The sequence below is a fragment of the Ornithodoros turicata genome, chromosome 7 (genome assembly GCF_037126465.1).
Source record: "Ornithodoros turicata isolate Travis chromosome 7, ASM3712646v1, whole genome shotgun sequence".
Taxonomy (NCBI): Eukaryota; Metazoa; Arthropoda; class Arachnida; order Ixodida; family Argasidae; genus Ornithodoros; species Ornithodoros turicata.
Genome location: NC_088207.1, coordinates 31,838,192 through 31,856,177, shown reverse-complemented (window position 1 = coordinate 31,856,177; position 17,986 = coordinate 31,838,192). Strand labels below are relative to the sequence as shown.

The 17,986-nt window shown below is 47.0% G+C and overlaps 2 protein-coding genes across 2 annotated transcripts in view; both read right to left on the bottom strand.

Moving 5' to 3' along the window:
* The window catches only part of LOC135400854 (uncharacterized), a 148,013-nt gene that overhangs the window by 76,572 nt on the left and 53,455 nt on the right, over positions 1 to 17,986 (bottom strand). The gene's annotated exons all lie outside the window — the stretch shown is intronic.
* LOC135400853 (uncharacterized) lies at positions 13,884 to 17,220 on the bottom strand. The gene is made up of 6 exons (XM_064632797.1): positions 17,001 to 17,220; positions 15,006 to 15,241; positions 14,784 to 14,946; positions 14,612 to 14,731; positions 14,235 to 14,347; positions 13,884 to 14,158 (listed from the first exon to the last, which is right to left on the bottom strand). The coding sequence occupies exons 1-6, from the start codon at positions 17,137 to 17,139 to the stop codon at positions 14,093 to 14,095; spliced, it is 837 nt and encodes a 278-aa protein (XP_064488867.1). The 5' UTR covers positions 17,140 to 17,220; the 3' UTR covers positions 13,884 to 14,092.

Here is a 17,986-nt window from a genome sequence, read left to right as displayed (position 1 = left end):
ATTAGTTAGTTGGAGCGTTAGTAGCAAGGGTCAGGCGCATGCTAGGATTGTTTTAATGTTGGGAATCGATGAAGGACACAGGACATCCAGACCCCCCTAAATCCGCCCCTGCTGACAGCTAGCCGGTGGATGACTATCTTAAGGCAAACAAAATCGTGTTACCAACACCACACAATATTAAATACATATAACTGCTCACTCAGCTAATAACAACACGTGGTTGCGTCCTCTGCAAGGTCAAGGAAAGCCCAGCGTAAATTGGGGAATGCTTGTTGGACAGAACCCTCTAGCCAGACCAGTTCTAGGGTTCTGCTCAACAAACATTCCCCCGTGGCCAACCACCAGGGTGTCTTTCATCTTGCTTTGAGACACAACCCGGCCGTGTTATTGTTAACCCTGAGAGGAGTTAGACCTTCATGTCGTTCTTTGGGGAGATTGAAGTGTGGGAAATATTTAGGTTAGGTGTGGAAAATATTCAGAAAAATGTTTGAAGTGAGGAAGAGTTTCAAATATTTTTTGAGGTGAGGTGAGGAAAATTTCGAAACAAATTTTTGAGGTGAGGTGAGGTGAGGCAAAGTTTCAAAAATTTCTTTGAGATGAGGAAAATGTTTCAAAATTTTGTTAAGGTGAGGTGAGGAAAAATTTTCAAAAATTTTTGAGCTGAGGTGAGGGAAAATTTTCAAAACATTTTTGAGGTGAGGGGAGGTGAGGAAAATTTTTCTCCCAGAAAATTGAGATGAGGGCAGGGCTGGTGAGGACAAATGCCCACCTCTGGGCAGGACTGATGTGAGGAGATGCGATAAGTCAAGTCGACCCGTTTCTGTCAAATTCATGTAGAGAGAGAGAGAAATACATGATGACGATGATATGGGGATGAATTCCGCTCATTGAGCAGAATGCTACCCCACTCCTATTGGGGAAAAATGAGAGGATGGTGATGAGGATGATGCTGACGACGCTGACGGGGTTTTAGAGAGGGTCGATCAGGCCGGTAGTTTCCAGGAATTTGATGAAGGGTCGCAAGACGGACATCTGCTTTCGTGTGTCCCATGGTCCCAAAATGAGTCTGAGGTCAAGAGGTCGGCTGTCAATCGGTGCAAAGTCGTTTGCCAACAAGTGACGCTCCCTCCTATAAGTGGCACATGCGATGATCACATGGTACGCGGTCGCTGGCACACCACACTCCGGGCACAAGGGGCTACTGGCACACCCTATCTGGTAAAGGTAGCACGGCGTAAAGGCAAAATTCAGCCGTAAGCGATGTAGGAGGGACTTAGTGACGCGCGGTAAAGATGTCGGTAAGCGACACTAGAATGTAGGGTCAACAATTCCCAGTATGGTACTGACAGGAACATCCCGACGCCATTGTTCGACGGATGAGGAGGCAGCCCAGTCACGAAGAAGGGACCGTCTGTCCCCCCTTGGGAGTACAATCGGGACACACTTGCCCTGGTGGTGAGCGGTCGCTGCGGCAGCGTCGGCAACGTGGTTACCAGAGATTCCGCAATGACCCGGAATCCATTGAAAAGCGATGGTGTGGTCGTGGGCAGTTACGGACTTCAGTAGGCGTAGAATGTTTATCACAAGTGTGGCCAGTGAGTCGCGAAGACCTGAGGTTTTCAGGCATCGAAGAGCTGACTTGGAGTCCGTACAGACTACCCATCGCCGTAGGTCGCAGGTGGCCGCATATTGTAAAAACATCAGGATTCCGTACAGCTCGGCTGAGGTCGAAGAGGTGCTATGGGACAACCGACAGCCCCGGGTGAGCGGCATCGAGGATATCACAAAAGATGAGAATGACGAAGTTTTCGTTGAGGAGTCATCCGTGAAGACCGTGCAGAACCCGTCATATGCGGTGCCGGTGAAATCCATAGTCAGTTGCTGTAGTACGAGGTCGGGGTACCTCATTTTGTTGTCCGTGATCCCTGGGACAGAGGCGATGACGCTTGGCGACGGAAGTGTCCACGGGGCCGTGCTTTCAGCGGCGGGGCTGATCACGAATTTCGGAACGCGGGATTTGAATGACATTATACATCCGTGGATCGGCGTGCTGCGCCTTGCCCGAAGTTTACGGATGAGCGGGTGGTGGCGATGGTGTGCAATCAGGCGGAGATACTGGCGCACAGTTTCTGTGTTTCGGAGAACTTCAATAGGGATGTCGCGGGCTTCCGCAACCACTAGCCTTGTCTCGGCCTCGCCGGGGACACCGAGGCACACCCGTAGGCTCCGTGCCAGCATAGGGCGGATCCTCTGTGCTAAGGTGCTGGGGAGATCGTGAAGCACAGGCAGACTGTAGGCGACTGTGGCCCGAATCAAGGCGTTATGCAGCATCAGGAGGTCCTTCTCATCGCATCCCCACCTCATTCCAGCGAAGTGAGGGATGACAGCGGTACAGCGCTGAACTTTCTTCTCCATGCCATCGATGTGACGTTTCCAAGAGAGGCTAGTGGTTAGAGTTACGCCGAGGAATTTGTGATGCTGGACATTTATAAGTGGCCTGTCCGCAATGTGCAGACGGAATCGCTGCATGGTTTTGCAGGAGAAGGCGAGTGCCGCACTTTTCTCCGCTGATATTTCCATCCCTGCTCGGAGCAGGTAAGTGTGAATGCCGTCCAATGCAGCCTCGAGGGGTTGTCGAATGGCAGGGCGAGATGTACCATTGGACCAGATGCGTATGTCGTCGGCGTATGTTGTCGGCGGTGTGTGCGGGCAAGATCATGTAACCGTGGCTATAGTATTGTGCTTCCACGTGTTTGCCATGGCTCCGAAAGAATTATTGGACAGTATTTTGGCTGTACCTGAAAATACCGCCGTTTGTGGGTTGGCAAGTGACAATTCCACCTTGCCAAATCTTTTACTGGCTGTATGTGGTATCTGCACTGATGGGCAAAGTACCTTAAATTGTACTTAAAGGAAAGTACAGAGTACCTGCAAACAACTGAACTAAGGAAGAGTGTGTGTTGCGAATTTGTGCTTGTGAATATGTTGCTTGCAACGGCTAATGTAAACATTATTTTGTAAATGCCAGTTCTGAAGCCTAGCTTGGTAGTGCTTGCCCATGGGTATTTCCTGATTTATTTCTCCTTGCACCTCCCGGTATACTGTGAAAAAAGAGGAGAGCACTCCGCCCTCTCGTTCAAAAATACTGCTGCTAGACACAAAACTTAGATCTTTTCCATTTTTCTCTCTTGACTTCCAGTTAGGTACTTGAGTACTTGATGAGAAAGTATTGGATAACAGTACTTAAAGTACAGAATAAAGTACACAATCGGAAATGTATCTGTTATGCCCAACTTTGTGTGCTGATTCCAACGTCTTAGGCTGCCGTTTCGCATTCCTCGTTATTGCAGTTCATTGCAGGACTCTTAACGGCCCTTCTGTACACGTCTGCGTCGGTAATCTTTGCCGTCTCAGTTAAGGCCTCAAGGGAAACGCTGGTGGACGTGGAGTGTAACATGCGCACCGTGCTAGGCAGGCGTTGAAGGAACAATGGACGATTTTAAAAAGATGCGCGCCACCAAGCGCGCGGCGCAAAGCAGCATGGGAACTTTGAGGGACACTGCTCTGTCGTCTGCTTCGGTTATATAGTTTAGCCCGGCTGACACTGTTAGTGCGCACACCGGGAATGTTGTTGTTCTTCCTGTACCTCCGCCTTGGACCGTCTCGTAAAACTTCCAGACGCTCAAAGTTCCCATGAGCCCTTGCGTGTCACAGGTGGCGCTTGTTTTTCTGAAAAGCTCTATCCCAGGAGTATTGCCTCGTCGAGGGAAGTAGCGCGATCGCCCAATAGCTGTTGCATAGGCCAGAGGAGTTGTGAGAGCTTATGGTCGCCGAGGACCTCAGCGGTTAAGGAGCTGACGGAGCCGCTCAAGTTCCGACGCAGTGGTGCATCTGGTCAAGACAGTTTTCAGGGCGTCATACGGGTTGTCCACCGGAGGGACTGTGATGATGTCGCGAACCTCCGCAGCCTCGTTCGGGCCAGGCGCACAGACGACGATGGTAGAATTTGGTGAGTTGTGTTGTATAACATCGCGCAGGGGAATTGAGCTTCAATGTTCGCAAACCATGGTGTATAGAGTGGGCAGGTCAAAAAGGCGGTATCTCGACAGGGGTGTAGTTCCGCATCGGGTCCATTCCTTCTTAAACATCAGCGAAAGCGTTAGGAAGGCAAATATTGCATAGAGGTGGAGGATCGTCTTACACTGAATCTAAAAATGTAAGAATTATAAAATAAAATTCCGTGGACTAGAAGTTTGTTTATATGCATTTCATCTTATGCACTTCTAGCGCAGGAGAGACACGGGATGCTAAGCCTAATGGATTCAAAACTCTCCATCTTGCAAAAGGTATGTCTGTTGAATTCGGCTAAACCACCTTACTCTAGTCAGGTTACTCTAGGTTGGGTTCTACAGATTGCCCCCCCCCCCCCCCAAGGCACGCCCTAGGCCGTGCGGGCGTCCACACTGTGCCTCGGGTCAGAAGGTCCTCAGTAAAGATGGCGAATCGCCTTCAAGAAACGGGCGATCAAAGTTAAGTTTTATACGTTTCACGCAATGTACGAGGGTCATTCCTGTTTAATTTCGTTACTAATTAGTTCCTCTCTTTTGTAAAAGCGTTCGGTTTTTGTTTTTATTCTCTTTTCTTCCCAAAAAGCCAGTGGTCCTGATATGGAACTACATCCGTCGTGCGAATACTTTGGCTTGCGGCTTGCGAAGGAGGAGGCGCGCTGTGTGCAGGAACCTACACTCTTAAAAATGAACTTCGCCGCATAGCACGCTCTTAGCCAACAATAAACTCGAATGATATGGCTATATGCCCTGATTTGTTCAAAACGGTAGGCGTACGCCTTTTTTGTGACACTTATGCTGTTCATAATTGTCACAAAAATGGCGTACGCCTCCCGTTTTCAGCAAATCACGACAGATAACGATATCATTCGAGATGATGGTTGGCTAGGAGCGTGCTATGCGGTGAAGTTCATTTCTAAGAGTGTAGGCCGTGGGAGGTAGGGGGGAGCTGATCCGGTTCGAAAGTTCGGGTCACCAAGATGAAGGAACTGAGACAGGAACCTTCATAGCCTAAAAGAACAATAAGAATGTATATTTCGAGCGCGGCGCAACAAGGAGCGTCGATGACGATTAGGCTGCCACACATTTAACGCGCGTTATGGGCTACGGCAAATGTAAGATAGGGTCCATGATCACTGACTCTCCGCGACTTGCAGACGTCCGCCTGCCTCCTGGTCGCCAGAGGGCGTTCCCTGATTGTACATATGCGTGTGGTGTTTTTGTGTGATTTCCGGAAAGAGAAGCTCGCCATACTCTCAACATCCGGCCTCTGCTCTTGCCATGTATTGCATAAAATTGCACGGAAACTACAATGCTCATTCGCGTCGGTTTTTCGAGTCGTCGACGAATAAAAAAAAACGGCGTCATACAGGGTGTTTGCTGTAACGAGTCCCTGAATTATATAAAAAGATCTAGACATTGTACAAGGATGCCGCTTGCTGCATTGGTCTTTGCGGCACTTTTGCAACCAGGGAAGACTGATTTTGTCAAATTTCAACCGCAATAAATTGAATTTTTAAAATTGACCTCGATAATTTACCAATTCAATCTCACGTTTTTCCAACGGAAATGGAAAGCACATGTTCGATTTACCCCGAAACATCCCAGAAGGCGTCCAGCATCACAACGGGGACACATGAAAAAAATATGCAAAAAGCGCCGTTTTGGGACTCTCAAGTCGCGGGCGCGAGTATTTCAGCGCGATGCGGACCGTCGTTGCTCCGCCCCTTTGACATTCCCTCGCCGCCCAAAATTTGCTGCCTCTGATAAGGTCACCTCTTCATTTTCACCCGACGCTTGCTGTCGTTCCACGCATACCTCTTCTTGTCTTGAACGTCGGCCCGCATTGCGCTGAAATACGCGCGCCGGGCGAATTGCGAGTCCCATAACGGCGCTTTTTGCATATTTTTTTCATGTGTTCCCGCTGTGGTACATTCTGTGATGTTTCGGAGTAAATCGGACGTGTGCTTTCCATTGACGTTGGAAAAATGTGAGGTTGACTTGGCAAATAATCGAGATCAATTTTATTGACTTGATTTATTTATTTTATTACAAGCGGCATCCTTGCACAATGCTTAGATTTTTTTATATAATTCCGGGACATGTTACAGCAAAGATTCGGTATCGCCCTAGACGGATGCGACAGACCCCCTAAAGAAAAGCCTCAGTTTCAAGGGTCTCGCTAAAAGGGAAAACGTGAAATCCCAACGCATGCGGCCGCGTTTCGGACACGGGCTGAATTGATTGATTCGTAAAAGAAGAAATAGAGAATCACTGCTCTTATCATCCGCGAGTTATGTATGGCTTTTGTTTATGTTGGTTTGTTTGGTTTGTATGGGTCTTGTATAGACCGTTGAAAGATCCTAGTTATTCGGGAAGTATGCGAAGCCGCACTCGCTGATTTTCTTTTGGATGCGTGATTTTTCATTCCTTTTTTCGGCAGAGAGTCGCCTTCCAAACAATTTAACGTGATTATTTTTCGTGTTACTACAATATATGAACCTTTTGTTCAATGTTTAGAGCCTGTCAAGAGGCTACAGACAAAACATCCCACCCCGCTTGAATTATATTATATCTGAAGAGATGGCTTCTGTAGTGGTAACGCGTCTTGATGAAGCCATGTTATTGTACGCATGAAGTGATTGAGTTCCGCACATTGATTTCCATTGTAGCCGCCCTGGTAGCGAAGTAACAGAAAGTAATAGAGAAGAGGCCTTTAACTCAAGACGAATCGCGGGCCGCATTGACCTTAGGCGACATCATTCGTCATGGAAGGCCACACAGAAAACAAATGATGGTAAGAATATACCCTGATATACAACATATATACCCGATAAATACCCCAGAATACTGTATATATGACCTATTACTTATCCTATACTATACCCTATTATACCACACAATAAAATATACCCGAAGCTATGAGCGATGTAGCTGTTGGTGTGTCGTACATCTGCCTCTCGCTCTCTCACTGTCGCTTTCTCATGGACTTCCGTGACAGTACGCATCCCTTCTTCACCGCGTGCAGCTGAACGTTGCCTTACCCCAGTTATGAGGCATCGCCTTATGAGCGTCCTGAGAGCCGCTGAAACCGCAAGCGATAGTTGCTGCTATGGGCGACAAGCACTCTTTCCTGTCGCCCAGCGCCAACCCGCAGGCGGTTTCCGCACGCACATGCGCACCACATATGTGGGGTCTTGTCAGGTATGGTCAAAGTACTGCCCAATATTTCTTTCAGGGTCATTTTGGAAAACTTGCGATAACAACACTAGAATATAAGCACATCCACCAAATTGATCAGTCGAATTCGTCGTTAGACATCAACCCTATAATCTCAATAGAGGCATGATCTATTTGTTGGATACCAGGCCGCTATCTGCCCTCCACGACAGCACTCTACTCGATCAATCGTGAAACATGGTTACGCCTCTTTGACGATAACTCTCAAACAAGGCTCAGACCACACGAGGCTCTCAAGACAACAAACAACTAAAGAAAACGGGCGTGTCTGCAACATGCTGCGCACGCGACCACATCAATTCGCAAAACAATATCCGCAGAAAATATTTCCGCTTATCTCTTGGACAGCGTTACAGCAGAGTGCCTTTCACATTTTCTCAGTAACGATGATCGGAGAGTCTCGAAATGAAGTCTTTTGCATTTGTTACTTTTCTGGTGATGTTGCGAGTCGTTCTTTCGCAAGAGCCATGGGAGAAGTTCACTACATCTGCCAGGTTCATCGACTACATGAGCAAGCATTTCGGCGGCGGCAGCCTCCGACACGCTCTTCACATTGGTGGGGTAAAAAAGTGACCTTTACTTGGCAAATTTCCGACTTCAGTTCGCAAAAAGTTACGTAATTAAACTTACGTTACACGATATTCACATCAGGAGGGGGCAAAAACCTAGTAAGAACAAATGCCGTTGACCGCACGATTCTAGGTTGTGCAGTTCTTTTACTATAATTCGAGGCCACGTTTTCTGGGACACCCTGTATAAGCTCTTAAAATAGAACTTCGCCACAGGACACGATTCCGAGCCAATCATTGTCCTGGATGACATGACTCACTTTCCTTATCTGTTAAAAACGGGAGGCATCGACCTTTTTGTGACACTTATGACGCTATGTTGTCACAAAAGCACGCCCCGCGCTTGTCACAAATCAGGAGTTGTAATTGCACACTCTTAAAAATGAACTTCACCACACACTCTAAAAACAGAGCTTCACCGCATGGCACGTTGTCCGCCAACCATTATCGCGAATGATAGGGTTATCGTTTTTGATTCAAGGAGAGAGGGAGGCGTACGCCTTTTTTGTGGCAATTACCATATATCCAAACTGCCACAAAAAGGCGTACGCCTCTCTCTATCTCCTCGAATCAGAAGCGAAAACCCTATCATTCGTGGCAATGGTTGGCGCACGGCCTGCTATGTGGTGAAGCTCTGTTTTTAGAGTGCATAGCACGCTCCTAACCAACGACCATCTCGAATGCTATCGTTATCTGCCCTGATTTGTTGAAAACGGGAGGAGTACGCCCCTTCTGTGACCCTAATGCTGTTCATAATTGACACAAAAAGGCGTACGCCTCCCATTTTTAACAAATCAGGGGCTTAATCGCTTCATCGTCGTTACGGTCGTTACAAGCTAACGAGTGGCGGGAAATTCAAAAAGGCGGGCGGGAAATTTAAAAAGGTGGGCACGTGATAAAACACGTGCACGGCGCTCTTCGCGCGATACGTGAAGGCCGTGGTACACGTCACGCGCAATGTGTCACGTGCCCACCTTTTTGAATTTCCCGCCACTCGTTAGCTTGCAACGACGGTAACGACGATGAAGCGATTAAGCCCCCAGACAAATAACGATATCATTCGAGATGATGGTTGTCTAGGAGCGTGCTATGCGGGGAAGTTCATTTCTAAGAGTGTATCATTCTGTGCAATGTCTGGCCTTCAGCGTGTTACGTGATGAGGTTCCTGCTTTAAGAGTGTACGTCAACTGTTTGGGGAACGTCTCGCTAGGCCTTCATGAAGGATCAATGGTAGAAGAGCAAGGGTGCAGGCGAGCTGGTACATTGTAAAACGACGATAAAACCAGAGACACGGAACAGAAAGCAGACAACACGACACGTTCTCAAACTCGTTCTCTCATTGAGAACGTGTCGTGTTGTCTGCTTTCTGTTCCGTGTCTCTGGTTTTATCATCGCTTCATGAAGGAATCTGGTGGGAGGGGGGGGGATATATTTCTTATGAAAAAAAGAAAGGAAAGGCTAGCCAGGCAGAGAGCCGGTTTGCTATTCCGAAAAAATGAAAAAGGGGGAGTGGGGAAGGGGGGAAACGAAAAAGAAAAGGAAGGAAAAAGAAAAAGAAGAAAGGAGGAATCCAAACAACGGAGGGAAAGAAAAAAGAAAAATGGGGAGTCAAAAAAAGGAAGGAAAGAAAACTAAAAGGAAACAAAAAGAAAGGAAAGAAAGAAAGGAGGATAAACACTAGCACAAAGTTACATACAGTCCACGAGCCCTGATACTCGGAGATAACCGAGGAGTGCGGCAGTGACAGCCCACTGATTGGGGTGCAAAACGGGGCCAAGAAGAGTAGCCAACGAAAAGTCGTTACAGCCGATCTGGAGCAGACGGCAGCGGAGGGTGTCCCTATGTTGCAGGTGCTGCTGGCAATACAGGAGCTGGTGTGAGATGTCAGCTTCCACTCCACAGACATTACAGTTTGGTGAATTTAGCGGACCCATCTTGAAGAGAAGTGAGGGTGTACCGGCAACATTGAGTCGTAGGCGGTGGAGAATTCTTCTTCACGGCTGAAGGAAGGGTGATCAATTCTTCGTTCGTGAACTGCTTGCTTGCCGAAAGCTTGATCGATGACATCAGATGATGATCAGATAATGATCATCAGCCAGAGCGGCCTGAGCAGTCGGACTGGTTACGACAGAGAGGTCTCCGTTGCACTAAAACACTTCGAGGGACGCTCAGTATCCCGTCCGCAAGAAGTATTAAAAAGTCGGGTACGGGATGCGCTTACCACTCTCTATACACTCTGGACAGTCTGGGTGCAACGGACACAGACCAAGGGCTGCATTTATTTCCCTTTCTCGTGTTTTTTATTTATTCAGCTGGTGTTCATCGATAAGATATCGTTGTGCTAGATGCTTCAAAATTGTTCTACCATAAGCTTTTTTTTAGTTCATAATCCTACATAGCCATAAGGCATTTCAGTAGGAGGGAAGTCGGTTATCGTAAGGCAGAATTCAAAAGAAACTGAATAACACGACACACATTCGAAATTACTCAGCATCACTCCTGCACAGTTGTTTATAAAGTAAGTCAACACAAGGTTTGATCAACTATAGAGCTAGACAAGCAGTTGCACTGTTTTACCGTCCAGGGGAAAAAAGAAAATTTAAAATCGTCTGTCCTCATATGATATTCACATATCTTTTGAGCATGATCAACCCTAGTCGACCTGCATGTTGGTATTTACAAATACTCCGAAGGGGTCAAAATGGTTTGGTCGTGATAAATACTGTACACAAGTTTTAGACGAATGTTCCTTCTACACTCTTAACAAAAAGGGTGTACTTTAACTCCTTTTTTTTGCCACATATATATAACACCCTTTTGGAGAGTACAATTACGCTCAAAAGGGTTTCTCCTCACTCCCTCCAGGGATTAGCATAACACCTTTCTCCCTACTGGAGAGTAATATTACTCCCCGGCAGGGAGAAGGTGTTATGCTACTCCCTTGAGGGAGTGAGGAGACACCCACTACAAGTTGCTAGCTACAGACACTTGGGGGTCACGATCGCTAGTAACCTTACTCGTACATGGTTCACTCATATTTCTCACATTTGCAAGACGGCCTTGAGGAAACTTTGGTTCTTAAAAAGAAAGCTGAGAAATGCTACGATATGGTCGAAGATCACAGCATACTATGCCTATCCAAGATCAACGCTCGAGTACGCAGCAGTCATTTGGGACTCTTACATTAAAAAAGATATCATTCAACGAGAACGGGTACAAAGGAAGACTGTCAGGTTTATTTTTAACAAATATGCTAGGGACGACTCTCCGTCTCTTCTAATTGAGCAAAACAATATTTCAACATTGGAAACAAGGAGAAAATTAGAGAGGCTGTTATTTTTGTATAATTCAATGACTGGAAGAGTTAATTTAGAAGCCATAGGTTGTGCGAGTCCTCTCACAACAAGAAGGACGCGACACAGTCAGCTTGAACACTTTAGAGCCAATTTTCACGACAACAAATAGATTCAAGCACAGTTCTTTTTTTCCTAAGACAGTACAGTAACAAGATTGGAACATCATGCCTATAACGGTGAATTTAATCCTGAACTTAGCCTCTTGAACTTAGCCTTAGAATCCTGAATGATCAGCATTTACGAAGAAACGTCAGATAAACTCCGCAGAGAGCATGCCACACAGCTTGCGTTCGAAATTAGATGCTCGTCCGCCAGGCACTCCATAAGCAGGAAACCGTCCACTATAAGTTATACTGAATCTGAGCGACAACATAAGCCCAAGCTATTCATATAAGCATGATTTGTGGACAGAAGCATAAGCTAAGGCGGGACAAGCATAAGCTATTTGAGAAGGCTGCATATTCTCTTGTAATCAGAATGACGTGTTCTAGAGCCATATAAGCAGAGTAGCCCAACTTCGTTCCACTGTCTTTTTCCCTCCGCCAGTGCGCTATTTACGCGTTACTCGCGTCACTTACGCCAGGGAAGTGACATTTAGCGTTGCTCGAAATCCTACTTCATGTGTCATGCAGTCTACCAGGAGCCACTAAGTGCAATATTTTCGCTTTACGGTGTCGTGTTGCGCAGTGAAAAAGTCAATAAAAGTTCACAGAAAAAGTAGCCATGAGCGATGCGGCATGACATTTGAGGCCTGACCTCCTCACATGACGTTATCAGGGGCCTGATCTTCAACTTGTCGTTGTCCCACAACGCGCGCTGAATGCATCACTTCGGTCCGTGCTTCGCCACGAGCTCTTGCGCGAGCCTACCACAGTGGCGCGAACTTTGAATATAATAACGATCTCTATGTTAAAGTTGAAGATCGGGGCTCATGTCCGTGGGTCCGTGTGACGTGAGGGGCAGGCGTGAGGTCTCATTTCTCACTCAAACTTCGTCTGGTGCTGACCTGGCGCGCCGCTACTTGCGGGGAACACTCCACGCCATGAAGTGAAGAGGTTTCTAGATGGCGTGTACTAGGAGGACTCGTGCACATGCTCCAGGAGCGCGTTCCTTGCAGCGCGTGAGCACCGTAGCATCGTAGTGTCGCTCATTGCAAAAGCATGAACAGCGCAACGATACTGCGGTGCTCACGCCCTGCCAGGAACTCGCTCCAGGACACCTTAGATCGTCATGATTTCAAGATAACATATATTACACCTTGCGCAATATGCCACAGTCAGAAACGAAGAATTTATGAAGAAGCCTTTCGCTTATCTTTAATTGGTTTTCATATCCAGCACGTCCGCCACAGCTACAAGAGCAGCGTCGAAATCATTATCACTTATTTTATGATTTGTCATCTTGAAACCTTTCGCGACACCAGCGCTGTCCATCTGCCGTGGAGAACTGTCTAGAACAGTCATGTTCACAGGCAACTTGAGGTTGTGTTTCTCCCTTTTGTATGTTCCAGCTTCAGAGCGATTACTTTTCATCAGTGCAGGCATGTTGGCCAACGACGGACAACACAGAGAATGCGTATTTTCTGCGAAAGCTACAAAGCGCTATCATATGCAAGCTTTGTTATGCAGGAGATGCCGGTTACTACAAAGAGGATGACCCATTTCATATGATTGACAGACTAAAAAAACTGACCATATGCCCGGACATGCAATGTGCCCCTGCAGAACTGGAGGAGATCTTGTTGAGCCACGAAGCCATCGCTGAAACATGCATCGTAGGAGTTTCGCACTGAGATTATGACGAATTTCGACTTTCGTTGTCCTAAAGTACGGACATAAACAGGAGCGGCACAGGTTTTTTCTTTTTTTTTTTCTGTGGAGAGCCACCCCTCGCCCGCCTGCGCGTACGATTGTGGGGATAGTCCAGTCTACCCGCGTGATGTCACACGTCCCTCAAGCAACATGGCGGCCTCTGTGGATTAAAATGGGTTCGGGTGAATCTGTTGATGTCTGGAGGTCAGCGTACTGGGTGCTTTTCAGCCGGTTTTATCTTTTTTTTAAAGCTGCGAGAGCAGCACGATGCAATTTTTGCTAGTGAGATACGCTGCCAAACGGACTTCCTATGGGAAGAGCATGTAACTACTTTACGACCAATCAGCTAAAAATAAAACAAAACTTATTAGATGTTTCCTGGTAAATGCGAGCTAGCAGAATTGGAGCCAGTCATTATTCCGTTTTTTGTCTGCATCCATGCCTTTGTACCGCATGTCGTTAAAAGTGCTGCTAGCAGCACATAGAACTGTAGAGTGTACCACGCTCAGTTTTATTTCCTGGTTTTTCTTTTTCATGTTTCCTGTAAATAAATGACTGGAAGTGGAGGCGACATATCCAACAGAAATCCTGTGGTTCGAAACGTAATGTTGGAGGAAGAACCACTTGACACGGCATAACCGCGGTGCTGTGACCGGGACAGTATGCACAGAGAGGATAACGTAAAATAACCGAAAGAGCGAATTAGACAAATTGCACTGCATTGGTACAGTGTGTGCGCGTAGTCGTTCGTTCCTGTTTTTCTTGCGCGTTGTAGAAACTACCGAAGTTCCACAAAACGTTAGTGGAATATGCAGCGAACAGATCAACAAGGAGATCCAAAGGGGCTTCTAATGCACGTTTTATTGTTTGGTATACGCACCATCAGGAAAACAGAATATCGAACACATTTTATACAGATTAGTACGTTCTTATTCATATTAAGAAGAGGAATCTGCAACATCACGTCATTGTAATTTGCAATTCCATAGTAAAGTCGTTCCGTTTGAGATACATGTCACCAGTGGTGGAAAGTTTTGGTAAATATGAAATCAGTCTTTCGGAGCTTCGTGGACGCCTGCCCGAGGCTGGGCGTCTGGACCGACAATGAACTGTGTCTGCAATGGAAGCACAAAAAAAAAAAAAAAAAGCGGTCGCACCTTCAACCACTAATAGCTTTGGACCAATTCTTACCTGAGTCATACGACTGGAAATATACATTTGAATAGCGATGCCGACGCCAAGAGCCAGCAGCAACGCCAGCACAATGATGGACATGAGCAGCGTGTGATCTTGTCGTCCTCCGACTGTACAGGAACATAGGGCTAGCTGAATACTAGTGCACCGTATGGTTTCTCATCATCGTTGACCCAATGAAACGATTCTGCGGAGCTTCACTCCCCCAGAGTGCCTGTTCTCTATTTCTGATCAGAATATATTTAATGAACAGTTCCCACAGCTCCAGCCCAATACTTTTGTTGCAGAGCTTAACAAGCAAGGTCAATGTTTCCTTTCTGCTTCGATCACGTTTTACATTTGCCACACAGGTTCCATATTAGAGTCCCACTTACTGCAAAGCCTTTCGTCACTGCCGTCGCCACAGTTGTTAGTTCCGTCGCACACGAAACCCTCCCAAATGCATCTGGCATTGTGACAGTGGTACATCTTCGCCTCGCACTTTCCAGACAGGTCTGGAACCAACAATCGAATTAACTACGACAGAGGAGCAAGTTCAAAGCACACCAATGTCTTTAAAGCTGGTGATAACCATATGGATCATCCCTGGCTTTTCACCGCCGTTGTTTATGACCCATTCGATAGCCAAGTGGCTGAAGGACGTAGCAATGCTTCGCCCGTATACATCCCTTCCACAAAGCACGTCAGGCATTTCCAGTGTAGTGTGCAGCTGCAAGTGTGCAGCTTTAAGAAATTGTTCACTGTGTCTATTCAGCATCTAGGATTCACCTTGATGTACATGTAGCATACAAATGGGGATTCCAATGTGTCTAGCCTCTCTAAAGTTATTGTGAGGCGGGCGTGTGATTCAGTTTGCACCTGCAGCTTGCACTTGCGCATGGTGCGCGGAATGGTGTTGTTGCGATGAGAGTACACAGTCATGCTGGCTTTCTCGTCTGATAAGCCAAGGTAATGAGAGCGGCGAGTGCTGGGGCCGATGGCAGAACATACTTCATCCAAGTACACTGTAGGAATAGCAAGATAGTTTGGTGACACACTGCGATTAATTGGTATAAGAGGGTGGTTAGCTTGCGTCAGCGATTTCCTTCACGGCACTTGAGGTAGCTACACAGTCGAAATGTGGTGGGAGATTAAAAATTACTATGTTTTTCCTCACCGTGAAGTCGAGCCCACGTCACACAAACGTGAGTAACGGATCTCACCACAGCTACGAGCGTGTGCTGCACACATCAGCGAAGCCACCACCAGTCCCCTTCCACTGCATGAGGTTGATTTGCACGCCTCTTGTATTAACCCCAGTGACCCGTGACTCAGTCCGCACCTGATCTACCTCTTTCTGAGTGTTTCAATGGCAGGAGCGAAACGTCTTTGAGACATGTAGAATAGCAGTGGTTCACGCGACTCTTCCAGCTTTACCTTACCGCTCCTCCTCAGTGATATTTTACTGCATCTCGGCTGATCCAAAGAAAGCTTGCGGAGCAATTTCGTAATTGTAGCCCACATCACTGTATAGCCCACATCATCTTGCACAGACCTTGAGACCTGAGCACCCTCTACAAGGCAAGAGTCTCTTATAGGCTACCACACTGCGTCTCTGCGCGTGAGAGGAGGTGAACAGAAGGGAAGGGAAGTCACATGACATGGACAAATTTGACAACCTGCCGAACATGTGTGTGTGTAAACCATGTATGTTTTTGTTAACCGATGCTGAGACTATACTGATACATGGTTCACCTCCCTTTATTTGAAGCCATTTATACCCATGAGCACACAGGAAAGGGAAGAAGCAAGAGGGATATGCCCCCCCCCCCCTTCTCGAGGATACTTGCACAGAGCAGTGGTCTTGAACAACTACTACAGACTTTCTCGAGTCAACGAGGACCATGCTGTAGAGGTGTGCGAATAGTGATTCTTAGGATCGAATCGAATACAAGTCGAACTGTACCAATGTTGAATCGAATCGAATATTCTTCGAATAGTGAATAATTTAGTGTATTATACTGCCTCACGGCCTGTTTGCCTTTAGTTCAGAAGCTCGGTGCTACAGCAGTGGTGATTGCTAAATTCTCCGGAAAGTATGACAAGCTACAAGAGCTGGACGGGTATATATAGTATACAGCATAACAATAGGTTAGACTCCTGGCGCCAGCACCTTCTTCCTGAGTTATTTGATTTTATAGTATACAGGTTTATGAATTAATTAAGCGAAGGAAGTCAACGTATTTACCGAGGCCTATTTACCGTGGTGCGAACGCCAAGCAGACGACCTCAGACCAGAGACAATCGCCTGCGCTGCGTTCATCATGATGTTACTACCGCTGGGGCTTCCTTAGCTGCAGAGGGAATGCGAACTCGTTTATTTAATATGCAAGCTGTATTCGGAAAATAAACTTGGCCAAGTTGACTGTGAAGCTGTGACGAACATTGACATATCGGTCTCCGCCGCGTACTCCACGTGACTGCGTTACACGACGCGGAGACCGTAATTGCGACAGAGCAGCAATAAAAATGTGTTACTACGGCGATTTTTCGCTACTACTTCATCCAGACACGCATCGGAACGAGGGATTCGAATAATTATTTGAGCTTCCGACTTTTCCGAGTACTTTTCGAACCATTCCTATTCGAGCTATTCGATTCGAAAAGCGCTTAGAATTTCGAATATACGCACACCTCTGCCATGCAGACACCGTCCACGTCAGCGTTTAGGCGTGCGACATATTTAGTACCCATGAAAGACTTAATGTGAGTTTCTGGACTTGCCCAATCTGTCCCTGCTGGTTCGCTTCCCGAGTCCATAGTCCGTTCCTATGTCAGTATCTGGTATCCTCCTTTCCTGTCCAAATGATTGTGCCAAAAGAATGATCGTGATCCAAGCATGCAGAGAGGCCCGCGCAAGCATGGTCCTTCTTCTTCTTCTTCGTCCGACGGAGTATGGCCATTAGCCCCAAGGGGTCCTCTTTCTTCCTCTTCTTCTTCGTCAAAAGTGGCGCATTGCTCACTGGCTCGTTTAGAACTGGCGCGTTTAGCGCTTGCACAGTGTTCTTCTCCTTTTTCCTCCGTCACCGGCCTGCACGCACCGAGGGAGTTTGGACACGGCTAGACAATTCACTAACCGTTAATATATTTCCTTGGTGCTACGGCAAGCGCCACCACCATCATCACCACCACCATGGCCGAGGAAGATGATAAATGTGTGCATACAGACAGTGGACAAAAAGAGGCGCAGTGCAGTGCGTAGGAGTGTGTGGGGGAGCACGCGAAAAATGAGCGAAGTACAGACGTTACGTGGACCATGTTACCTAGAAGCGGTGACAGCGATGAACAAATGATCTGATGCAAGATGCCACGGACCGACTCCACTTTTCCGTGTGAACTGCCCCAAATGATAGAAACGAGGTTAGTGAAAAAGGAGATCCTATCTTGGACAGAGGTACGGCCAAATTAGAGTCACTAAATAAGCTACGTAGCTTATTTAGTGACTCTAGGTCAAATAGCGTAGCTTATTTAGTGACTCTAGGTCAAATAGCTTTGACGGAGGCGATCCAATATTCGACAGTGTACATGCACGCGCTTGTGAGAAGTGTGAGAAGTTTACAACTGAGATATTACCGCAGTACTGGTTGCGGTGACGTGTCGGCTGTTTCAGGAATTGTCCGAATCAGGTTCCTGACGGAATGTTACATGGAGCATTTATTGCGAGAGAGAAAGAAACGCGCGATTTTGCGGCACTGCGTGGACTTGGTGAT

Coding starts and splice junctions, on each gene's coding strand:
- LOC135400853 (XM_064632797.1), bottom strand. CDS start 17,139: ATGCTTGCGCGGGCCTCTCTGCATGCTTGGATCACGATCATTCTTTTG. Junction 14,348..14,611: donor CAGTGACGAAAGGCTTTGCA/GTAAGTGGGACT, acceptor GTTCCTGTACAG/TCGGAGGACGACAAGATCAC. Junction 14,159..14,234: donor TTTCCAGTCGTATGACTCAG/GTAAGAATTGGT, acceptor CTTCCATTGCAG/ACACAGTTCATTGTCGGTCC.